Below are 25,107 nucleotides of genomic sequence, written 5' to 3'. Positions count from 1 at the left end.
CAGGAGGACAGACAGCTCAGGCAGGTCAAAGGCCGCTTGAGAGTTGAATCATGACTGAGGGGCTGTGTGTGTGTGTGTGTGTGTGTCTGCATGTGCATGTGTGTGTATCAGCTCCTCACATTGCCATAAGTGTTAGTGTATACTGTTTTTATCAAACCAGAAACAACTGTGTGCATGACAAAAGTAATGTGGTCCTTAATTCCTCCATCACTTTCTTCATATTTTAGTATTTTGCAGCTTATAAAAAGTGATTTACAACTGATTAGCTCTTTTCCCTGCATTTCATTGTTGCCTGCCACTGTTTTTCTCTACCTCCATCATTTTATCCTCTCTATTTGCTGTCAGCCTTCCTTTCTCCGTCTTCTCCCTCCTCAGTGTAAAAGGTGTTTTCAAGACCACTAGCACTCGCTCCCTCACTTAAAGCCCCTGAAAATGAGGTTTCAAATCTTCCGTTTTTCTTGCAAACGTGACTAAATAAACAGCGTTCAAAGTCAAAGTTTTGAAAATAACATGCCAGATATGTTTTCAGGGTCTTTAAACGGCTTAAAAAATTAAGCGACTAAGCCATAGAAAGTTAACTGTTCCCATGTTTCTCTTCTCACTCTCAAGCCTTTGCTCTGCTTTTCAGCCATGGCGAGACGTGTAGTAAAGTTGTCATCTTTGCTGCTGAAGTGGGTCAACATTTATCTACAGCCAGCTGGAACGGGAATGAGCCAAAGGATGAGGAGAAGCCGCTCGCCCATGTCAGCCTGCCTAGAGGAATCATAGCTGACAAATACGTAGTCCTGTTCTCGCTATCTGCAATGGAGAATCAGAGCAATTATTCTCGCCAATTGCTCTTTTCAACTGCAAGTGAACTGGACCTCAACCATGCAAGCACAGTGTAATATTTTTAAAATATTTGTGCAGAGCACAGTGTCACCAAAGTGTGACAAAGTACATATATGGTGATGGATCGTATTTGGTGATGGATCAATGATGAAAAACTCTTTTAACATCCAGTATAGGACTCAGTCTGGAAGTGTTACTACAATGTTTCAATTATCCACTCTCCTTTCTGGTGGAGAGTGTGTCATTTTGTAACAAAACTCTTCAATAAGTGAAGAAACTAATTACTGCTAATGCCTCTCTTTGGCAGACAGGGTCTTTATCACACAGTGCGATGGGTTGAAGACAGGCTGTGTGTCGGAGCCCACCTTCAACTAAAATATCCACACAGTCAGCCACTTTTCACATTGCTTGCAGTAACGGGTATTAAAAATAGCCCAGAGGTATATCCAATGTGAGTTATCCATGAGGGAGGTTTTATATACCGTTGTCTTTAAACATTCTCATCAAAATTACATAAATTGTTCACAGGAGAAAGAGCTGAATCAGTTTTAATACAAATCTAATGCTTCCCCTCAGCAGCATAATTACACCAGGGCTTCAGGCTTCATTATAACATATATATAAGACCTTCGAATGGCTTTCTCACTGGGGTATAACTCACATGAGAGTGGATCGTATGAACGGGCATGGTGGATTTAGTCTCAGATTTAGGAAACTAAAGACAAATTAGTGTAAACTATCTCTATATACAGTATGACACTTGGAGCAAGGGCGTACCTCTGGTATGCACCTGTCAATTATTGTCAGTTGTCTCCATCTAGTGGTAGTTAGTGGAGAGTAATGACCAAAAGTGCTGCGTCCCAGTTCCATATGTGAATGACGATACAATACTTTACTTTGGCACATTTATCTACGGCCGATAAAACAAACTTTGACTTGGCATGTAACTTTATTGGATCACTTCCATGTAAACAAACTGCTGACATTCCATAAGTAGTAGGTATGGTTTGATAGGGAAGGTTTGCTTCACTATTACACAATCTGAACGTTACCATGGCACTGCTGCAGTATTTTGCACCACCAGCTGAACGTATCAACAAATGTCTTATATTAGCACCAGGAGAGTACACTTGCCTATTTATTGATGGATTAATATATTCATTTATAAATTCTTTTCATAATTCCTGTTTTTTTTGTGTCCAATTTTATATTAATTAATGAAATGGTTTATAGCAATTTACATGACACATGTCCTCTGTACATTGTTGGTTGGAATCTTTATCATTTCCCATAGGCTGAGATTGATAGTAGAAGTTAATAAATAAACAAACAAAAATGAAAAGTACATTGATTTCTTATAATGAGAAAGTTTTATTCATGGCACAAAACACAAATACTGTTTACATGCTTTTACATTTAGATTTGTTCACATCTGGCAGTGGCTGCTTTTCATTAGAAGTTTTATCAACTGCACACAATGCTTTTTCTCTATGTATAACCGCAGTCTTCTGCTCAATGCTTCGACAACAAAACTAAAGTGCTACTGATACTGTTTCACTGTAGGGTTGATGAAGTTACAAAATGGTGTTGGTAGGTTACAAAAAGCTGCCTGTTTTCCACACAAGGACACACAAATACAACAGGAGGAACACCCCTCGACTTCTACGGGTCACACTTCATGATCTCCCTGAGGCAGATGGTAGCATAGCAGGAGGAGTCCAGGTCGAAGTTTAAGGTGAGGGTGTGCGAGTCCTGCTTCCTTTCTCCTGTCACCTCTCCTCCTCCTCCTCCTCCCTCCCTGCAGGCTGCTCTCTGGAGCTGGTAGCTTAGGTTGCGCGGCAGGGCCAGCAGTGGGCGGTAGCAGCCAGGCAGATTCAGTCTGAGGCTGCTGACTCTGAAGCGACAGTCGTCTAGCCCGTCTCTGGCCAGCCTCTCCTGGTACCAGGCCCCCATGGCGTTTTCTGGATACTTCACTGTGTTCCCTGGCATCGGCAGTAACACCTGACAGGATAATAACAACAACGGCAGTAGCAATAAAAGTGGAAAGAGTCTTATTTAAAATAGAAATTTTTCCCTGAACTACATACTTGTCCTAGTGTGTAGACTTCCCCTTGCTCCTCCTGGTCTGTCACCACATGGATCTGGGAAAAAAAGGAAAGGTCATTAGCATTAACAGGATCTCCAAACATTCAGAGAGTGTTTTATAATCCCTGAAAAAACAATATGTGCCCTTGACCTGGTTTACTGCTGAAATGTCCTTGAGCTGAATCACTGAATCCCGGTTACACATTCTTCAAGTCTCTCTGGATTACAACATCAGTTAAAATGCCCCAGATCGAACTGAATCATATGTATTATGCTGATTGGCAGTTTGTATCAACGGTTCGTTACACAAGCAAACTGACTGAAAGTAACATTTAACCACAAAATTAAAGAGTAAAAAAAAAAAATACAGAGGTCACTTTCCATTACATTGATGAAATTTCCTGAATGAGCTGTTTTCCTTCCTCCTTTTTGTGCATGATCAATAATTTGTCATTCTCACCCACATACTTCTTGGAATCAAAGAAAAGAGAACAGATGTGAGAAAAGGCAAAAACATACCTTCATATTAATCTTTTATCTTTTCCTCTACTCTGATCTTTTCTATACTGTCTTAAAAACAAATCATTGTCTAATTATTTATATTTTTACAATTATTTGTAATTCCATGATCGCGGTGTGTACGTTCGATTGAATATTAACTGTTATATGGATAAAACAGAATTGTGGATTATTGTAAAATTTGCGTTTTTCTAATGTATAAATTATGAAATGGGTATTACAGATTATTTTAAAAGGTTGTACTCTGCCAATGGGATTCCTACAGTATCTAAAACACAGGGCATTTCCTTTGCAAGTCCTGATGCAAATGTCTCCGTTTGTATTTTCTCTCCTCTCTTACCTGAGCAGAGCTGGTTTCTCCAGTGTCCTCCGGGTTGTTTTGCCCTTCCTGCATCCACACCAGGTCTCCTCGCCTGGCACTGTGGCCCAGAGTAGCCAACCTGTGAGCCACCGCCTCGTTCCACACTCTGAAAAAACCACAAACAGATTGATCAGTGCGATTAATATTAAGGTTAAAGGATTTAAGCATTGGGAGCTGCCTTAAATTTCCAAAACTGATTATGACTTGTTTGATGACAGTTATTTACAATTATTTTGAACCCTTTTGTAAAGAGAAAAGAATTCACTCATTGAGGGCAGAATCTGTTTATGAATTACAAAGTGAAATGTAGATAATGCTGGGTTAAACTTAACCCCACGTTTTCCTTCTCATGTATTACCATTACACATGAATCACGGAGCTACCTTTAGATTTTCCCCCGAAAAAAAGAATATTTTTCAATCTTTGCTCAATTTGCACATTTATTTGAGTTCATTATCACATACACTGGTATTAAGAACACTTTATGATAATCTTTTTTAAGTTATGGATATATTGCTTGTGTTTGACAAAAAAAAAAAGCAAGGATATATGTAGTTTTACACCTCCCAGGCTCAACTTTCGAAATGGATTAAAAATCTTTTTTACTGTGCAAAAAACTGAACATTTATTTCATGCAGATGCTTAGAAGAGGCTGATGAACAGCAGTAAGTGTTCAACACTGCATCTTTTTTTTTTAAATCAGATACTAGAGTTTTGACGCATAAAGTGGGGCTAAGGTTAAACCCTGAAACTGAATGGGGCAATCTATCGGTGGAAGGTGAAAAAATAATGTTGTCTCCTTTTTTAAAAACTCTGCCAAAGCGCAAATGAGCAATGTCCTTTTCTCCCAGTTACTGCAATGGAGTAGCTCAATAGACAACACTAAAAAGCTACAAAGTTTGTGAATGAACTGGACGTGGTTCCCATAAAAAACAGTGCTTGGGGGTATTTTTCTTGCAGCTGACCTGCTACAGTAGGCGTGTGGGTAGAAGACTCTCATGCTGTGGGGCAGGCTGAGCCAGGCTTGGACACAACCATCCAGACCCGTACCGTAGCGGTTCAGGGCCCGCAACATCAGCCGCTCCCTGGCCTTAGACAATGGCATCAAAGCCAAAGACTCCTTTGCGTTATCTGGTGTGGAGTAACAGGAAAGACAAAAGTTTAAAAAATAAGGTATAAATAAATAAAACTCGGTTTATGAAACCTGTAGTGAATTGGCTACATTAGTTGTTCTCAACAGTACGAAAACATGAGATGTTCTCAGTTCTCTACTCAGTATTAAAAAGTTCTTGGGAAGCAACTTTCACATCATCTTTGATCATTCTGAGGATTAAAAAAACCAAAAATGGCCAGTTGTTGTCCCAGCTCTGACCTGTCTGGAGGAAGTGTCTCTTTGCGTGGCTCTGAGGATCATCGCCTTCCTCTGGAGTGAAGAAGAGGCGCACAGCGCTCACCTGACACACACGCGAACATAAAGCACATCAGCAAGACAGGACCGTGCGATTTACTGGGATGAAACTGTTCCTCCTTCTGGAGGTGTTCCAGGCTTCACGTAGTCAGTGGTGAACCGGTCACCCAGCTCAGTATTAGGGATAATAATAACCAGTCCTGTACATGTAACACTTACCATGTCTTCTTTGAGTAAAGCCAGTCCTACTCTGTCAGACTGAGCACTCTGTCCGGTCCCAAACCTCTGTGGTCCGTAGTAGTTGACAAAACCTCTGGCCTGCAACAACAATCAAGGTGAACATGGCAGTGGCTGCTGTTCTATATATTTTTCTTATTTTCAACAAATCCTGTAAAAAGACTAAAGCAACAATGCGTTAGTTTGTCTCTGCATACCTTCTGTCTTTTCTGCCCTGTCTGTGCCTCAGAAACAAGCCTTTTTTTTTCCTAATTAAAGCATAAATATATAAAAACCGGTCACAAATATATACATTATTTTAATTTAAAAAAAAAACCTAAAAAATGTCCTCCAATAGCTCAGCACTGTAGTTTTTTTAGTAAACATTACTCGAATTTAAGGAAACTGTGAATTTGTTGTTGCTCTAGCGAGTATTTATGGCACCAGGAAGGTGCATGTGGGATTGAGCCAAAATAATCTACAGTGATGGTGCTTTATAATGAAGGAACAGGGTGACGGCGGCTCAATAATTTGTCTTTCATAGATTTCAGAGAACAGACTGTACCAATGTTCTCTCCTGGTGTCTTGTTTTGATTTTATAGCTGAGGCAAAAAAGGCTGTATCAAAGGCCTTGTTGCCCATTCATGACAGTAAATTGAAAGGAAATGCTCCAAGAGTTTGCTTCATAACCCAAATAAAACCTTGTACAATAGCTTTTGAAGTCAATCTCTATGATGAGATTTATTAAAATGTTATGATAGTGTCTGTGACATCTACATACACTCATCGAGTACCATATTAGAAACATGATACTAATAGTGGGTAAGGCCTCCCTTTGCTCTTTCTGCTAATGTTCATTTCTGTAGATTTGTCAGCTGCACATTCATGTTGCCAATCTCCCATTCTACCACATCCCAAAGGTGTTGTGTTGGATTCAGATCCAACAGAAGTAGCCATTAGAAGATGGTAAATTATGGTTATGAAGGGATGCACATGGTCAGCAACAATACTCAGACAGGCTGAGGCATTCAAACAATGATTGATCGGTATTAAGGGGCCCAGGTGTGCCAAGAAAACCTTCCCCACACCATTACACCACAACCACCAGCCTGGACTGGCGGCACAAGGCAGTTTGGGTCAATGGATTCATGTTGTTGACTGACCCTACCATCTCCATGCCTCAGCAGAAATCCAGATTCGTCAGACCAGGCTACGTCTTTCTAGTCCAGTTTTGGCGAGCCAGTGTCCACTGCCAAACTGCCGCTCACTGGATGTTTTTTTTTGTTTTTGGCACCATTCTGAATAAACTCCAGAGACTCTTCTTCGTAAAAAATCCCAGGAGATGAGCAGTTTCAGAAATACTCCAACCAGCCCAACTAACAATCACGCCACGGTCAAAAGTGCTGGGTGAGTTTAAAACTTAAGGCATGACTTAAAATTGGATAATCTATGGTGGTTCACCTGTAAAAATATATATATTTGTGTGTTTACATTGACTGACAATATGCATGTGATATTATGCACTGTTGTAAGCATACACTGTGCTAAAAAATATACAGGTCAACAAAACGGAATAATACCTTGACATTCTCCACCGCTTCCTTTACCAGCGCTGCCAGGCGAGTGTGTCTGTCTGCACCAGAGGAGTGTGTGTCACTGGCCCCGTGTGGTCTCAGGTCCCGGACCACTAAGTCAAAGTGGTTCCCCTGCAGTCGTCCAAGCCTGAGGGGCTCGCTGACAGAGCGGACCTGAGACAGACGCATCCCTCTCTTCTCGAACTCTGCTGTCTTCTCTTTAAGCCTAATCATACGCAGTATCAAAAAAATAAATTCAGATTTCTGGCATTAATTTTGAGGCTTCGAAGGGAACACAACAATAGTAAAGAACCTTAACATCTTAGGAATGTGGCAACCTTCTGTCTTGCTTTTTGTCTCACCAGTTTGTGAACAGGAAAAAACTGAAGCCCAAACCAACTAAATCCATAAAAGAAACGCGGCACTACCGTTGAGGTGAGACTTTCTTGACCACCATAGACTGGTAGGTGATGGCTCTCTTATCTTTGATCCCAGCGTAGGTGAAATCTGACGGTAGGATCCCAAGAGATGCTGCCATGTAGCTGATGGCCTCCAGAGTCTCCAGGTTCTCCTTACACAGAGTGAACGCTGAAACAGAGGGTACACACTGAACAACACATTGCTGTTTTTCTTTCTTGCATTAAAAGTATTTGAAGATATCGTTTGGTGTGTGGCTTTGATGACGCAAGCTCACTAGAGCTGAAACGGTTTTGATGACTGATTAATCTTTGGATTCATTTCTTAAGCAAGAATATCAAAATTTCAGTGGTTCCAGCTGCTTCATTGTGAATATTTGCTGGTTTTCTTAGTGTTACACCATAGTACTTTGAATATCTTTATGTTCTGAACTGTTGGTTTGGAAAAATAATAATACATTTTGAGACATCACCTTGTGCTCTGGCAAAATTGTTATCTCTTCTCTGACATTTTATGTATTAATTGAGAAAATAATCAATAATGGAAAAGTTGCCAGAGCACCTTACCAGTGTAAACTTCTTCTTCCTTACGATCCTCTGCACTTCTCTTCTTCGGCCTTCCTCGCTCTCTCAGCCTCACCGAGATCGCTGTGCTCCCCTGATCGCTGAAGCTTTTCGTCTCCACCAGTTTCCCAAACCTGCGGCTCAGGAAGTGGTGAACCGCCGTCCTGTGCTCCTTATTGTCATCAGGTCCAAATGTATAGGATGAGCCCCGCACTTTGGCATCTATGAACCTGAAGAAGTCCTCGGCTTCATCCTCAGTGACCAGCTGGGAGAGCTCTCTGTAATCTGGGTCCTCCCTCACCCTGATCTCAGGCTGAATAGTGACAGTCATGAGGAAGGGGAAGCGGTGTCTGACGGCCCGGTGGACGTTAGCTCTGTGGTGTTTGTCAGCGAAGGATCCCAGAGATAACTCCTGCTGGGTTGGCTTTTCATCTTTGAGAGTCAACACAAACTGCTCAAGCTCATCACTGACTGACTGACCTAAAATCACACCTAAATCGAAACTGCCTGGACTAGGCAGGGCAACATCTGCCCCAAAGTCAGCTGAGACATCTGTATCGTGTGAGACAGTGGAACGATTATTCTGCTTACGTTCTGCAGTGGTCTCATTGTTTTTATATGAGGAGGCACAGCCTGGGGCCTGCGTTGCTGCTGCTTTATTGACCTGCTGTCCATTGACGTCTATCTCAGTCACCACAAAGTCTTTGATAAAGTTTTTGATGCTTCCGAGAAAACCTTCATGGCTTGATATGAAGCACGCAGGGACGTTCGCAGCATCACTGTCCTGCTTCATGGTCACTTCATCCAAACACTGCAGGGCTTCCACTTAAAGCAGGAAAGGACAGGGAAAAAAAATGTCAGGAAGACAAAAGAAAGCCAGTTTATCTATAAAGCACAAGTCATACACTTGAGACTAAAAGAGAATGTAAACAAATGTACAAAATAAGAGGCAATCATGACCAAGATAAATATAAGGCGATAAACAGAACATTACAGAGCAGCAGCAGAGAGAATAGGGTTTTCAGCCTGCTGTTAAAGGCAGCCAGTGTTGGGACACACCTGAAAAAGTAATGCCAGTATTCTTAGAAAGATGATAGGTGCTTTATTTCTGCTTAATCATAGGTTATACATGCGAAATAGTCCGTCAATTTACAGTAATATCCGTAACCTACACATTAACCCTTCCCGACTTTGGTGAAAGGGAGCTGTACCTGCTTTAACAAAGAAAGTTAAACACATTTCTGCCTTTAAATGGGAATATAAATGCATTATTAAGCAATAATAACTGTTTATTTACTCAACGAACCTGCATGTGGTACGTAAACCACAAGTTTTTGATGTAAACACAACCACGCCGAAACAATTCAGCCTACTTCCGCACCATGTGACCATCATGTGACTTTTGTTAAAGGGACCGACAGCAGGTCGAGGACCAAGACAAGTTTTCCACCACAGGTAACAGGAAGTCCAGTCCAGGTTCATCTGTGCAGCCCATTCTGCGCTGTAATAAACACATGCAGCTGTTACACTCACAACTGCAGCCCGTCAAACAACAGCACTGCAAATAGGAACTAAATTTGAACTTCCTCTGTTTGAAGTGACTGTTAACATTTTCTTGGTGGAAAGGCAATCAAATGACTAGAAAAGAGTTCCAAAACGACCTCAAAGAGACACAAAATAAGAAACAACTTAAATAAACGCAAAAATTGACATAAATAAATGCAAAACAACCACAAAGAGACTCAAAATGACCACAGAGATGCAGCCATGTCATTCTGTGTTGTTTAATTTTAGTTTGGGTCTCTTGCTCATAGGAGCAACAACCGCAAAGAACTGCAAAACTGTAGGAGGGTTGGTGGGCCATTTACACATCTGTGTCCAGGGGCCCATTGTTTTAGAATCTGCCCATACCTTAATTACTCTGAGGCAAGGGGGCATGAAAAAAATGACATAAATGTTAAACATTAACGATAATGATAATAATCATTAATAGTGCTGTAAATGCTAATGAAATCATATTATTAGAGTTATTATAATAATACCTAACCCTGAAAGTCGAAAAATAATGACATTGAATTAGACCAAAACATTACACCATATGCTGACAAGATCATGTCTTCAGCATTCTGCAGGTCCCTGGCTGCAACAGCCACTATTTGAGCATGAAAAAACTGTTTTGTTAATGAAACATGTATACACAATGATTTGTATTGAATGAATATTCCCCAACATTTAAATATCAATAACACTGTGAGCAGAAATCTGTCAGTGGTGTCCAAACCCATTAATATGTTGCAACCTAATTGCTCTTGTGGGAAGTGGACGTGAGGAGCATCGATCACCCACTTTCTCTTCCTTGTATAAACCTGTTTAGAAGTGTGCAGTGGTTAAGGGCTGACCTCGCTGTCAGCTGGAGACAGTAGTTACTTATTAGGGCAGACATCATCTCACAAGTACAATATATTGCCGAGCGTGGCTGTGGCCAAAACCAGTTAAACACATTGACATATGTGTCCCCAGTGCAAGCACCGTCTGACGATATATTTTACTCCCCAGCGCGTTCCCATTGCAGGCTAGTGTCAATTTTACTTAGCCCTGAGTGTGTAAACTCACCGTAGATCCCTGGCGGCAGCGATAGGTATAGCAGCCTTGTGGCGTGCACTGAACCCATTGTCAGTATTTACCATTTTGACACTTGGTGACACAGATATTGCCAGGTGCTTCTAACCTCTCGTCAATCAATTTATTAGGCCTGTTACTGTCATAAAAGCTAATATAGACTTTGACTTTTTTAAGCAGGTTATACAAGGTTGAAAGTACGTTTTCTAAAAGAGCTTTCCTTTTCACAAAGTATTTTATGACTTGCAACAGTATGATTGTAATATGCAGTCTGTAGTTTCAGTCTATATCAGTGTGCTCTTTGATTTGGTGATAAAAAGAGAATCGCAGTGTCAGTTTCCATTCACATTACACCAACAACATACTGATATCTGACCGGCTGCTTTCAACATACTGTAAGTGTGTAACTGTGAATGCTCTAGTTTGTGACTTTTACTTGTAATGGAGCATTATTGGATAGTGGTGATGTGAATGTTTTTTCCAGAAAGTCAGTATTGTAAAACAGGTTGATAGTATACTCATGTAACACACAGCAGAAGTTTAAAGGTTGCGTTTGTTTCTGCTGTCCTCTTACCAAACCTCAACAAGCCCAGCGAGCCAAGGCTGATACTTCAAGAGGTACCAGTACCATCCCTCTCCAGCAGCTCCTCCCCAGGCTCCACCCTCAGGTCCTCCCCTGACAAACCACCTGGCTCAGATGAAGAAAAGTTGTGACAAGAGTGAAGAGAAAAAGAAACCCTCGCTCTACACGAGACCAGAGATCAATTTACGCAGGCCCAGGAAGAGAAAACTCATGATGAATAGCCCAAAGATAATAAGAGAGTTGAAGTAAGCAAGATCTTTATAATAGACATGGAACAGCATGTTCACTCACTGGTAAATCTAAATGTAAAGTACTGCCTTTCATTATGTTGTGGTTAATGTGTACTGTTAATTAAACAGAATAAAATACCCCAAAGATACTGTATGTTTACATGAGTATATAGTGTGCTGTCAGAGAAAATGGTTATTTATCTCAGAGTTAACGATGTTTTGTTCTTTAGGGCTTTCTTCGGGTGGCTGCAAGACCCCAAATGATAAAAAGACCCCAAAGAAACCCAAAGATGAGAGCGAAGATTAGCAACATCCCACAGATGAAAACGACATGAGCGAAGCAGCGTGTCCATAGTGAAAGTGTAACCACAAATCTTAAAAAATGTCTCTCTAGATATTGTATGCTTGGATAAGAATATTGTACCATTGCAAAATGCAAAGAAATTGCAGTTTATTTATCTCAGAATCAGTGAAAGGTATATTTGAACCTTTTTGTGTTTCCACTCTTAGCTGGTGGCATGTCTTCTCATCTTATTGTCCCTTCTCTTCATGGTTAACTGGTCCAGCCTCACTGCGCAGTCTTATTTAAAATAATGATTATCATGGTCTCTCTGTCTCCTCCCTGGCCTCAGTATAAGTATTTAAGCTGCAGAGAGGACGATCTTATCCTGAGACGTTTTCCAACCTGATGGTTACCTAGCTGGCGAAGGGGAAAATAGAAGTTGATGATTGGTTAATGGGAAGATGAAGAGTAAATCAAAACTGTCCCTGTCACTGTCACTGTCACAAACACACAAAAAAAACACTGTCCAGCAAAGTGTGTGAGCAGTCACTTTAAAATCCAACTTGTCAAGTCTCTGAGTTAATTTCATTTAGTCATACAGAGATTCACAGATGAGAATAGGTTTTGACAGTTGAAAATGTCGGGTGAAATATGGGTATATGTGAGATGAAACTTTTGTTAATACGTATGTTTTATGAATTTCTTTGTATTGACTTTATTTGGAGAATGATGAATTAAGACATTTTCTTGGAAAACTATGTAAGACAGTAAAGATATGATTTACACTCAGGTGTTATTTAAGAATGTGTGTGAGCATGATAGAAATGTCAGTTTTGGCACTTTCAGGAGAGTCGGATTCTTTCTCTAAAACTACTTTAGAATATTCAGGATTTGTTTACATTTGTTTTAGTATATAGCCATCTAATTCAGACCTTCCTTTGCGTTCTCCACTTACAGCGCACAAGTCTGTTGTTATTAACACATCCACGTCTCTAATTTTGGATAAATGTTTTCGAAGATGCTTTTCAGAAGAGAATGTGTTAAGCACAGACAAAACACAATATAATGGGTAAATATTTCCCAAGATTGTTAGATGACAGTAGAAGTCACGAATGAACTGCACATTGGCAATAGATGGACTTTTACATTAGGTGTCTGAAATAGTGGAAATGAAAGTTCGTGGCTGCTCCACAAAGCTTTCTTTCTTTCTTGTTAAAATTCACTGTGTTTCCTGGAATGAATTGTGTTCTGCAAACATAGCTTCAGTGATCATATGTTACCAAGGACATCTTCTCAAATATATTGTTAAGAATAGTTTTGGAGTACTTGTACTTAGCTTGAGGATTTCCTTTTTCTGCCACTAATACTAATACCACTACATTTCAGAAGGAAATGAATGAATCTGACAGCCACTGCATAGGCACTAGTTAATTTGAAGATTAAGCCTTAACATGTAAAACAAACGATCACTTAATAAGTCATGATGCACTGTAAAAGACTAAACTCCCTGACAGTATGCTGTTGTTAAGATAAGCTCCACCTCGACCAGCTCCAACATTCAAGTGCTACTTGCTTTTTTAGAGTAAGTATATGAATACTTCTTCCGAGACATAGTGGTGGTCTAAAACCACTCTTAGATGCACTCACCTTACTTTCACCAGGATAATCATGTGTGAGTGACTTTACTCACAAAAAGACAATTTGTGTAACACTATGAAACACTTTGTCTTTTCGTCTTTTCTCCAGGATAAACAGCTCCCACACTCATCTTTAATTCCATCACTGCCATTTGACAGTTTATTGGGGTCCCAGCCAAATGCTGCCGAATACTACAGTACTGCAATAACTCTTCTTCATATTTCAATACTTTGTCCATTTTTGTCTACTCTCTGTAATGCAACGCAGTTAAACAGCACAACACACACACACACACACACACACACACACACACACACACACACACACACACACACACGCATATATATATATATATGTGTTTATGTATGAATATAGATAGATAGATGGTTGTTATAGTCATATAGGTCATAGTCATTTTTACACATTTTAAGTTACATATTATACCATTAAACATACATTCTCTCCCAGCACTCTTGAATTTTTAATATTTTTGTCATATATTATACACAAAAAGCACATCCACAACTTCCTGCATTTTGTTTGATGAACCTTTCCTCCTAAAAAGGAGTGAAAAAGACCATTCAACCTTTAATGAACAAAGACTGATCTCTTGTCTGGGAGTTTTGAGCAACGTATGAGGAATGTAGTTACTTTCTCAAAGAAAAAGACATGCACGAATAACAAGTGGATTAGACTATGCCAGTGCTCGGCTCCCGTGACTGCCTAAAAAAAAAAAAAAAAGGTAATAGGTCATCTGTAACGTACAAAAAAAAAAAAAAAATACAGCCAGAGTCTTGACTGGAATGAAACACAGTCTGAGCACATTTCTCCAGAGTCAAGGAACCTTTCCTGGCTGCTGTTGAAATCTAAGCTTCATTTCAAGCTTGTAGCTCCAGATTAGTTACATAACATCCTGCGGACTTTACACCCACTGACTCCAGACTGCACAATGATCACATTTTTTTGTAATATGTTTCTAATACTGGCGCTGTTGCTTTTAGCTGCGTTGGCCTGAAAGAATCTCCCATGGAGCGAGGGAGGAATTACATCTGGGGAGAGTTTTATGAACAAGTTTAAAGCAGACAATGCCTGCTTCATGTGCACACACAATGTATTTCCTGAAAGGCCACATTTCACCGATAGTGATGTAATTGTATATTTGTTTTACTTTTGCAGAATTCCTCAACACTATTCAGAATTATCACGCAGCTGGAGTATCAGCAGGGCTAATTTGCCCCACAGGAACCAACGTATTCAAAAACAGTGGGGATTGGTGACAAAATGAAACGTTTATAGACTGGAAAAAGGGGGAAACAGCTAGCCTGCCTACATTTAAAGGTAATAAAATCCACTTACCAGCACTTCTAAGCTCACTAAGAAACACTTATATCTTGTTTGTTTAATCCATACAAAAAACCAACAGATAAATGTGACAGTTTGCCTTTTTATGGGGTTATGTGATCAAACATGTGTTTAGGAGTAAGTTACAAAGAGCGTTCATAAGTTTAAAAAGGAAAAAAGATGAAATGAATGATGAACTTCCTCTCAGTCTAATGCTATAAATTCACTTTGTTGCATGTGCTTGTTAATGGTGCACTCCAGTCATTTAGTAATGTATCTCTACAAAGTCAGGGGACTTGCAGGTGGCACATTCTTTTTTTTAAAAATGGTCAAAACTGTTGCAACCAAAGGTGACATGTAATGATTTTTAGTCCTTTATATGGATGACTCTCCAAAAAATTGGAACTGGAACCTTCATTTGCCATAATGCAACTCGATACTGTCTTTTCTTTAGACTTTAACCAGCTTGGTAAATGGTGGTGTGATGACGTCATCAGGGTTTTTGTTTCAAGTACTAGAAAGCCCCTCCAGAGCCTCAGAAGACATGATTCAACTGTTTTCACAGGCTCATTAGTACTCCCCATTTTGAGTAAACTGAACCCCCAATTGTAAAATCTGTAGAGTGCCCCTTTAACTAATGCTGAGGCTATGAATGATGATCAGTATATCAGATATTAAAATGCACTTCTTTGCCAAAGCTGTGTTCTACACTGATCACTTTTCTTTCCTGTTTACTTCCCCACTATAACACCTGCTATAAAAACTTCATGGAAGCAGATACTTACTGTGTTCCCACATATCCTCAAGATGTTGCTTCGGGTGTAACATTTATCTCTAGAGTACAGATCTGATCCAAGCATCTCCAGTAAACTGAGTGGCTTTTGGCCCTTTTGTAACATTCCGCCCACCTACATTATCTGCGCCACAGAACCACCTCGTTGCATTCATTTCATACAGATGTTCAAGTTTGTGTCAGTGTGCGTGCCAAAGATTTTGTGGATATGCGCTGGCGAAGTTCTCTAAAGGAATTGGAAGCATGGGACACTAAGAAAGATGTAGGTAGAGTATGTGTGGATGTCTGCATGAGTGAGTGATGTGTGTGTGTGTGTGTGTGTGTGTGTGTGTGTGTGTGTGTGTGTGTGTGTGTGTGTGTGTGTTCAGCATAGATAGATAGTGAGAGTGTTTGTATGTGTGTTTGAGACTCTGACAAGAAGTCATGTGATGCAGCCTCTCACTAGTTCCTTTGTTTTTCCAAGACAACAGCAGACAAAAAGTGCTTTATGGGGGACTGAGCTGAAGGCAAGTTCTGCCGTAGAAACATACACACACACACAAACAGAAAAATTTTGATTCTGATAGGAGAATGATAAGATCAGTCTCCCTATCATTGTCTTTCTTCTTCTGGTCTTTCAGGTTTGGTATCCTCCTGTAATTACACTGCCAATCTTAATCTTTTTCTTAACTCTCTTCTCTGCCCCCATCCCAACACACACAATGAAATCAGCACAATAAACAAAGGGGAAAAAAAAAACAAGTCTACAAGTCAACTATGTCAAAACCTAGTAAATGGCTGGACGGCCCTTCTACCTGTTTGCTTCTCTCCTACTCTCCGTGCTCAATGAACTTGTTCTCATTTACATGTTTTTCTGTTTCTTGTTGTCTGACAACGGAACAAGTACGAAATAGTGACTGAAATGTGGCCCAGTAAGACCACGTTAACCATCAGTTACTTCCAGACTATTTCCAAGCTGCTTCTCTGCACTGCTAAATTCCAGATTTTATAACGGCAACACTGTCTAACAAAACCATCATACGCATACGTTAAAGACAAGGACTATGCTGTGATTTCAGCTATATTTACTTGTAAAATGGTCACTCGGAGAGAAAGCTAGACGCTCATTGACGTCTATGCGGCTGCCGTGCAGTCAACTGAATGAGATGCATAGAGAGGGAAAGCCCGACCGCGTGCTCGGGGGGTATTACTGGCAACTGTTTCCTACGGAAAGTAGCTAATATTTGTCCAAAAAGTCGCTAGAGTTGTCGCTAGATGCTTTTGTGAAGAAAAGTCGCTACAGGGATGTGAAAAGTTGGTAAATGTAATTACAGAGGTGCTAAGTTTGCAACACTGCCTGTATACACCCCGCCCCCCCCATTGCGCAATAGAAACTGTCTGTGCATATTCATTTTGAAAGAGCAACGACCAATGGGGATACTCCAACACTCAGCCGGCCGACCAATGGTGTAACTTTAGGACTCAGTCACTCACTTAATCACTCACTCACTCACTCAATCACTCACTCACTCACTCATTCACTCACTCACCCGTCAGACATTTGAATTTTTTTGGGCTGCCTCCCTTAAATCTCAATTTTCCGCTAAAAACATAATTCGGTAAAGCTGACTCAATGCATGATTTTAGACTATGATTTAGTCCTGCCGCCGCATTTTATATTTTATATTGGTCAGTGCCAAAAAGTGAAAAACAACAAATTATTTTTGAATCATTCCGGAACAATGTGTTCATGTGTTCAAAAGTTTCCCAAAATTATGTTTATTATTTCCTCCACTTCTCCAACTCAACACACACACACACACACACACACACACACACACACACACACACACACACACACACACACACACACACTCAAATACACACACATACCGTCCTCTCCTACAAAAAGGGGAGGGCCTTTCGCCTAAACAACGTGGACTTCCTCCTCCTTTACAACCGTTTATAAATATCAACAAGATGTGAAGTTCCTCCAGGGATATCTCTCTCGCTCTCTCTGTTGCACTTGGATTTTTTTTTTTTTTTTTTTTTTTTACAGGAAAGCTTGAAACATTTTACTGACCACGATTTCACGAGAAACAGAATGGGGAACGTGGACGTCTGTTTGAAACGGGGTTACATTACCGTGGCCAGTGTGATCGGGGTAAGTGTTGTTCTTTGCCCAATACAGAAAAAAAGAAAAAGAAAAAAAACATCACAGTCAAATTTAACACAAAAGATGCAGCAAGGGATTGCAAGTGCAGATGTTAAGATGGTTTCCTGTGTTCGCAGATGGTAAAATCCGATCTGTCAATCGAATAGTTCATTTCAGCTGTTTCCAGTGCAGCTTGTTGAAGAAACGCGACACCTTATTGTTGCCACTGCACCTCAGGCCCTGTCGGAAACGGAGGGAGTTGCAACCTGTTTTAAGAACATTTTCAAAATTTGAAAAAAACCCAAAAACAAATCCAAAAACAAAAGCCTGTTGTTATGATAGGGAAGTAAAAGTAAAGCAGATGTGGTGGGAAGGAAAATAGACTTGATGCTGTTTTAAAATAAATAAATATATAGACTAAAAGCCTCTTTTTGTAAAGGCTAATAAAATCCTCTGCTGATAACATCTGATCTTACCATATCATGTTACAGGAGCTTACGTGTGTAAATTGTATACTCCATGTGATAAACTACCAGCAAACAAATTACACTTCATTGTGATGCCCTGTGTATACTGTTTTGTCACAGCATTTCACAGCAACCCTGCGATTGTCCTCACTTCTGATTAATCTGCTGTTTCTTCTCCTGATTGGGACAGGATCGAAAAATGCCCAGCATGTCTTCCTGAAGTGCAAAGTGATGCCATCAAGTCCCCTGTTTTGTCTGAATAACAGTGGAAGAACCCCAAGATAATCCGTTTATTCTCACATAAGACAAAGAAAAGCAGGAAATCCTCAATACGCAAAACTGAGAAGCTGGAACTAGAATGTTTGGCATTTTTTCTTGGAAAAAAAAAAAGAACAAAAAAGATTTATTGATGATCAGAGTAGTTGCTGTTGATTGACTAAATAATTAATTGATAAATAATTTCAGTATTTGTTTTGCTGTATTTGTATTCTTGGATTATATGTAAATTCCATCTTTAATGCCAAAAGAAAAAAGCTAAACTAGTATACCAAAAGTATAAAATCTGAATGAGTATATGGAAGTTAATATCCATAATGGAGTTTTTTTTTTGCTCATCTTCTTCTTCTTCCTCAGCATTTTTACATACAGTAGATGGGAATTGGATTGTGCTGCTTGTGGTTTTGCTTATTTGTCAAAATATTAAGATCTACTATGATGATGGGCATTTTTCACTACTTTCTGCCATTTTTTTTTTATTTCTTGTACTACATGAAGAATCAATTAGTTGTAAAAAATAAACAACAGATTGATTTTACTGAATAAGTGTCAGCTGCAGCCCTTGGAAGTAATGAATAATTCAGTGTTTTGCTGCTGTTGCAGATCGTCAGTGCCCTACTGTTGGCAATCACTGTGTTTAGCCATGGATACGTCCATGAACAAGAAGAGGTAACACATTTTATCTATCTATCTATCTATCTATCTATCTATCTATCTATCTATCTATCTATCTGTCTATATGTTTATCTATCTATATCTCCATAACCGAAAACAAAAAGTACTAAAAAAGAAAGTGAGAGTCCTTTGAGTTCGTCTTTATCATATTTTGGACATTACCAAGAGTGCAAGTGGACCATTGGAAAAGACGGCCTACACTGAATCACTATAAACTACAGGAACTAAAGACATCAAATGGAACACTGCATGCAGACACTGGGCAATGAACTCGGGTTTTTTTCAGTGTTCTCCGAGACTGGTGACCGGGTTCTCTGTTTGTTTTCTCCACAGATGCTCAAAGACCTGCAAATCATGTATATTATTTCCATTGTCACTTTGCTCTTGACCATCATTGGTGTGTTTGGTGCCTGGAAAAAGAAGAAGTGGGCGCTAATATCGGTGGGTTATCGTTATTATTATTATTATTGTTTTTGTTATTATTATTATTATCATCATTATTATTATTATTACCATTGTTATTATCATTATTATTAATGTCATTATTATTAATATTGTTGTTGTTATTCTTATTGTTATTATCAGTAGTAGTAGTAGTAGTGAACAACTATAAACTACAACGAACCCCTTAACCTTTTCTTAGAATCTGATTGCTCATGCCTGTATATGTGTGTGTGTGTGTGTCTCAGTTTACAGTTGGAATGATCCTGAGCAGTCTGTTCATGTTTGTGTGTGAAAGTAATGGACTGGCTATGAAACCTGAGGTACACAGTACAACTTTCCACATACAGGGTGTCAAAGCTACACGCCATACAAGCACGCAGCCTGCTGCATTTTTAATGTTTAAATGTTTCCAGCTGGTTAATTTGAAAAGAAAAAGCCTGTAAGAGGGTCTTGAATGTGCACATGGTGGCTAAATAAATGCTGCTTAAAGACATGCCACTAAAGCTCCGTCTCCCTGTCAAGAAGTCAGCATCCTCACCCGATGATCCATAGAAGATGGAAATATAGAAACAGGAGTGTTTTTCTAACGTAACCTGTAGTCCCACAAAATTAAAAAGGTGGGGCTTTAAAGCTGAGACTTAGGAATCTAGTTGGCTGGGTATGCTTACATTTGCAATTTACAAGTTATGGTTGATAAACATACAATTTAATCCATACAAATATGTCAAAGGAATCAGGAGTCATAATGTACCTGCATACCTGTATGTGTTTTTGAGATAAAGAAATCAGGTTACTAGTGTCAGTAATGTTAATTTTAGTCAGATGAACCGTAAAAATTCAAACAGAAGTACCTTACAGACACATTCCAAATTTAGATTTAAATCTGTAAAACTAACTTCAAACCTAAGTTGACAACTTCAGTTCTAACAAAAGCATGGCAGCTGGTGATTTGACCAAATGCATTTTCTGAAACACAAATGTGCCTTCAAAAACATACAGTAACATTTTCACATTGCAAGTTATCCCTAGTCATTTTTTATATTACTTTGTTTTGCGGTGCAGGTGGCTGAAGAATTGAAGAGGCAATACCTGAATATGGGACTGCTGAGTAATACTAGTTGGATTTTTAAAGGCCGCCTCAAGGAAGCACAGATGGAAGTAAGTAACAATGGGCCTCATGCAAATATTAGTCATACGAACGGATTCATTTTTAAGTGGCACCTGCGGGCGACTTAAGAGAATTTGTGGCATCCACCAGTTTTCTAGAATTTTCTCTTTAGGTACGAACAAAATTGATGAGTGGTCCAGACCTGTTGTACGAGTCGTGAAGTGATAGACTGCCCCTCTTTGCAGGAGGAAAACACTCTCGTTTGACTTATGAATTATAGTGGCTTCACCTGAAGGAATGTGGAATTAAATATGTTACTGAAATGAATTGAATCGAAACATATCTATAAGAAACTCAAAGCAAAATTAACATTCTGTTCACCATAGCATCATCATCAAGGCTTGGCAATTTACTGAGAGTTTTTTTTGTAGATTTTAGCATTTTTATTTGCATATTTCGTCACAGGAGCTTATACATTTCAGTAGTTGTTAGGAAAATTCTTTCCCTCTGACAGCTGCCTCAGGGTCTTTATGCAGATGACTGCCCAGTATCATCATCTACTACAGGCTGTAATATTCCCTAGTTTAATATCTCAGTGATTGTTGTCCCCTTGACCGTCTCGCACGCTCGTCATGGACCGCTTTGCTTTAGAAAGATGTTTGGAGTATCTAACCTCATGTAGCCTAAACCAGGCCCTCTTTGTTTCTCTCATAGTACAGCACTGCTCTGATGACACGTCATTGACAGATTTACTATTAACATTTTCTAAATAGTTTGGGTCCTCTAATACAACTATGGTCTGTGCTAAAATATGTGATGTTTCTTTTTTGCTGATTTCTGAAAGAAGACTTGAAGCTCCGGAGTGTGTGATTCTTCTTTTTACTCGTGTATATGACATTTTTCCGATTGAACGTTTCCCACGAGCGAAGCAGAACAGGCAGCCTCATATGGCAATTCAAGAGGTGTTGATGATGCTGACGAGGTCAAGAACGTGCGCCTCCTCATGAAAAGGTGGTATTCATCAGTCTGAAAGGAGCAATTTATGACAATTTTGTGCAGTTACGGGAGTTTTTGTGAATCCGACTTGGAACACTCGTACGAAAAAGTCTCACAGAAAAAAAGTAAGAGAATTTTAGGACAAGAATACAAAAATGTTCTTGCATGAGGCCCATTGTGAGTGTGAGTGTGTGTGTGTGTGTGTGTGTGTGTGTGTGTGTGTGTGTGTGTGTGTGTGTGTGAGAAGCAGATGATATGGATATGGAGGATCAAATACAGAATGTTCTCCTGATAAAGTGAGCAACTTAATCTCGCTGTTCAGCTGTTCAAGGGATGACTGAAATTCTATCGCATTGTAGTAATTTTATCTGCTGGTGACAAAGGTACGAAGAAGCGTGTCTTAGGGCCCCATTTTCCTAAAAATGGATTCGAACGCAAGAACAGCCTCCTGGCACCAACACACAATTCTCAGTAGCACAAACCAGACGCAGCTCAGAAAAGTAGTTGAATAAATTACTAGTAAGAGGAATCAGGAGGTGGGGTCAGGATTTGTTTTGCGTTCAAAAAGTCTCTGTGTATTTTAACTTTCTCCTCTGTCTCAGCTGCAGTGTTGTGGGCTGGATCAGGGCTACGTGGACTGGGGTTATGACATCCCAGAATCCTGCATGTGCACTGAAGAGTCCACTAATCCATGTGTGAGTGTGAGAGTTGCTCAATTTCTGTACCACGCTTGCATGGGTGTAGGCTCTTAATGTTGCTCTTGCTCTGGCATCGCCTGTTTTTTTTTATGATTCATGTCTGTGTATTGTAGGTGGCAGCGCCTAGAGACAGCATACTCTTTGAGCACAGTATCAATGACGAGCCCATCATGATTTATAAAGAGGTAATAACAACATTATAGCTAAAATGTTTATTTATACAATTACAGGTTGATTTGTAAACTGTGTTAATTGTTACCAGAGTCAAAACTGCATTACAACTGTGACACTTAGTGAATATACTATATAGTGTGTGTATATAAAACAACAGTTGTTGCGGTTCAGAGGACAGCTCTTGGGGAAAAAAAACCCCCCATTGATTCCTCATAATGATGTGTAATTTTTTCATGTTTTAAATAAGAGTTTTACAGTGTAAAGAAATGAGCAAAAGAAACCTGTCAGGTTGAAACGGCAAACTTTACATTCAGTCTGAGCAAAAAACTGAAAAAGCAAAAGTGTAAAAGGAATTTTCCATAGCAGTTCTCTATTTTCCTCTTGCAGATTAAATCTTACATCGAATAGAAAACCAACTAGGAATCGTGTTAGACGGTTGATTCCAGCATTTTTTTGGCTTGTGATCCCTTAAAATGAAGGAATATAGACTTGTAACCCCTCAACACCAGCTTTATATCACTGAAGGTTGTTATCAGTTCGACCAAAGAGGGATTTTTTTTCCTTCCTTTTATTTTTCAGATTGTAAGACACTGGTAGTATCCTCCCCGAAATCTTGTGGAATGTGTCTGAACTCTTACTAGTTACAGGTTTTCAATTGAAGATGCTGTATGAAAAGTTAAAATTGATGCTTCCGCTCTCCTCTTTCAGCCATGCCTTCAATACCTTATTGCGGAAGAGATGATTGCCGTAAATATTGCGTTGGGCCTGATGCTGGGAGTCACATTACTCTGGGTATGTACTATCAGCCTGTATCAGCCTTTCTATATCATCGATGTAACCACCTACCTGCCCTCTTCTTTATCTACTCTAACTTCACTATCACTTGTTCTTTGCTTGTCCGCCATTGCTTATCTAGCTCTCCACTCGGATGAGCTGAGCTTCACAATATCTCCAGCAGCCTCCATTTTGCCATTATCCTTTTTAATTGAGCCGCTTGACTTTAACGCCCTTATTAACCGTAATCCACAGCCGTTAACAAAATCTCATCTGAAGCAGCACTTCTGCAGATTTTGATTATATTGACGATTTCGCCCAGTTGTCATGACAGTGTGTATGATCTTCAAAATCCAGATAAAATGTTGAAGGATTTTTTTACTTCATCATGTCCTCTTGATCATATTAGTTTTTCAGGAATTTCTGTCTCTAATACAACTCAGCCTAACATACGAAAAGGCCCTTTTCACAGCAGACATTTGGACTTGTGATAGTAGGAAAAGCACAGGTGTTATAACAATATTAATGCTGGCTCCACAGTTAAATGAAATTCAGCCATTATTAATTTCTTACCCCGTTACCATTAAAACCATCATGTCTATTGTCAAGCCAATCCGTCACTTCATTTGCTTTGTCTCTTCTGCCCCCCCTAGTCTCTTTCTAAAACTGCAGCTCTAGTCAAAACAATGTATTGGCATAGAAAGGAACAGTAAGTAAAGAACCGTTTCTGTTTCACTGTACTTTAGGTTTTGTCAGTGGTGTTGTGTATCTTAATCTTGTGTCGGCTGGATAAGAAGGGAAATACCCCTGCAGTGGTCTACAGTCCGGAGGCCAAAGCAGGCAACTACACCACTCTTACAGAGTCTGTAGAGTTCACCTGATTTTCTTTTTTTTCTTTTTTCTTCTTCTTTGTGCTGGCCCTCTACACCAGTGGAAGTCATCATGTCAGCATATTTAGCTATCTTGAGAAAAAATATTGGCAAAAATGGGATTTGTCAAGGTTACCGAGTGCATTCATGATGCTTAAATATATCAGAAGTTGCCTCCAACATGTAATGTTGCATTTCTATTTCTTTCTTCAATGCGTTTGTTTAGTTTGTTGGCTCTTTAAACCTTGAACCCTTTACTCATTTTTGTCATCCCTGAAGATACACGGTTTTTGCCTTGCAGTGGCAAAATTGTGGGCTATGCAAGGAAGTAGCACATACTGTGAAAGAGTATTCCCTTTGTGTTAATCAAAAAAGATGATGAAAACTAAGATACATAAGCTACACATTAAGTCGTAGCTCAGTTGTAGAATAAATGAAAGAGAGAGTTCAAGAAAGAACTGAAGTGTGTTAACCAATGAATAAATTTAAACTCTGTAGTGGTATTTTCATTGCCTACTGGAATCGTGATTTCGCACATTTGTTCCAAAGATGTAAGCCCTGGCACACAGCAAAATGAGGCGTATTGTAAGACATGAAAATAGAGTAAAAAAATTTTAAAAAATGAGATGGTTAAAGAAAATGTTGATTTTTAAGAAAAAAAGCACTGATGAAGATATGGCTGCAGAAATATGGATGTATTAGAGCCTTAACAAGAATGTTTGTATTTTGTGGTTTTATAGCTTTTTCTGTATCATATTGTGCCACATTTTTGTAAACGTTGTTTTTTTTTAATTTTTCCAACTTTGCAGTGACATTTTAATTAAAGAATTTACTGGAGTCCTAGGGCAGTTTTATAGTCAATTCATATTTATATTTTGACACTATTACTTTAATCTTTAAAAGGATATAATTTCTACATAGTTACACTTTATATATATATATATATATATATATATATACACATTCATAAAAAATAGCAATACTAACGTAAAAATCCTTATTACTTTTTTACAAGTACTACATTTCATTCC

At 39.3% G+C, this 25,107-nt stretch overlaps 2 protein-coding genes across 4 annotated transcripts; one reads left to right on the top strand and one right to left on the bottom strand.

Moving 5' to 3' along the window:
* Window positions 1-2,198: 2,198 nt before the first annotated feature.
* Window positions 2,199-9,391, bottom strand: pus7l (pseudouridine synthase 7 like). 2 transcript variants are annotated; one of them, XM_040153578.1, is made up of 10 exons: window positions 9,281-9,391; window positions 7,978-8,799; window positions 7,423-7,582; window positions 7,001-7,220; window positions 5,424-5,522; window positions 5,169-5,250; window positions 4,762-4,927; window positions 3,776-3,902; window positions 2,919-2,972; window positions 2,199-2,832 (listed from the first exon to the last, which is right to left on the bottom strand). In XM_040153578.1, exons 2-10 carry the CDS (start codon window positions 8,765-8,767, stop codon window positions 2,494-2,496), a joined length of 2,037 nt encoding a protein of 678 aa, XP_040009512.1. In that variant the 5' UTR covers window positions 8,768-8,799; window positions 9,281-9,391; the 3' UTR covers window positions 2,199-2,493. The 2 variants fall into 2 exon arrangements, with proteins under 2 accessions (XP_040009512.1, XP_040009520.1); XM_040153586.1 differs by lacking the exon at window positions 9,281-9,391 and adding an exon at window positions 9,034-9,274.
* A 6,278-nt stretch (window positions 9,392-15,669) lies between these two features.
* On the top strand, window positions 15,670-24,987 carry LOC120804169 (tetraspanin-8-like). 2 transcript variants are annotated; one of them, XM_040153428.1, is made up of 10 exons: window positions 15,670-15,723; window positions 17,500-17,604; window positions 18,942-19,007; window positions 19,347-19,454; window positions 19,703-19,777; window positions 20,520-20,615; window positions 22,164-22,256; window positions 22,373-22,444; window positions 23,142-23,225; window positions 23,954-24,987. In XM_040153428.1, exons 1-10 carry the CDS (start codon window positions 15,670-15,672, stop codon window positions 24,086-24,088), a joined length of 888 nt encoding a protein of 295 aa, XP_040009362.1. In that variant the 3' UTR covers window positions 24,089-24,987. The 2 variants fall into 2 exon arrangements, with proteins under 2 accessions (XP_040009362.1, XP_040009368.1); XM_040153434.1 differs by lacking the exon at window positions 19,703-19,777.
* Window positions 24,988-25,107: the final 120 nt, after the last annotated feature.

The sequence above is a fragment of the Xiphias gladius genome, chromosome 2 (genome assembly GCF_016859285.1).
Source record: "Xiphias gladius isolate SHS-SW01 ecotype Sanya breed wild chromosome 2, ASM1685928v1, whole genome shotgun sequence".
NCBI lineage: Eukaryota > Metazoa > Chordata > Actinopteri > Istiophoriformes > Xiphiidae > Xiphias > Xiphias gladius.
Note: the sequence above shows the minus strand (reverse complement) of the source record. Positions and strands in the feature narration are given on the sequence as shown.

Excerpts from the sequence above, each read along its gene's own strand:
- pus7l (XM_040153578.1), bottom strand. The coding sequence starts at position 8,767 with ATGAAGCAGGACAGTGATGCTGCGAACGTCCCTGCGTGCTTCATATCA. Across the intron at positions 7,583-7,977 it reads GGAAGAAGAAGTTTACACTG|CGTTCACTCTGTGTAAGGAG; the intron begins GTAAGGTGCTCT and ends CCTCTGTTTCAG. Across the intron at positions 5,251-5,423 it reads CTTTACTCAAAGAAGACATG|GTGAGCGCTGTGCGCCTCTT; the intron begins GTAAGTGTTACA and ends CGTGTGTGTCAG.
- LOC120804169 (XM_040153428.1), top strand. The coding sequence starts at position 15,670 with ATGCGCTGGCGAAGTTCTCTAAAGGAATTGGAAGCATGGGACACTAAG. Across the intron at positions 15,724-17,499 it reads CATGGGACACTAAGAAAGAT|GAAAGCTTGAAACATTTTAC; the intron begins GTAGGTAGAGTA and ends TTTTTTTTACAG. Across the intron at positions 17,605-18,941 it reads CCGTGGCCAGTGTGATCGGG|ATCGTCAGTGCCCTACTGTT; the intron begins GTAAGTGTTGTT and ends CTGCTGTTGCAG.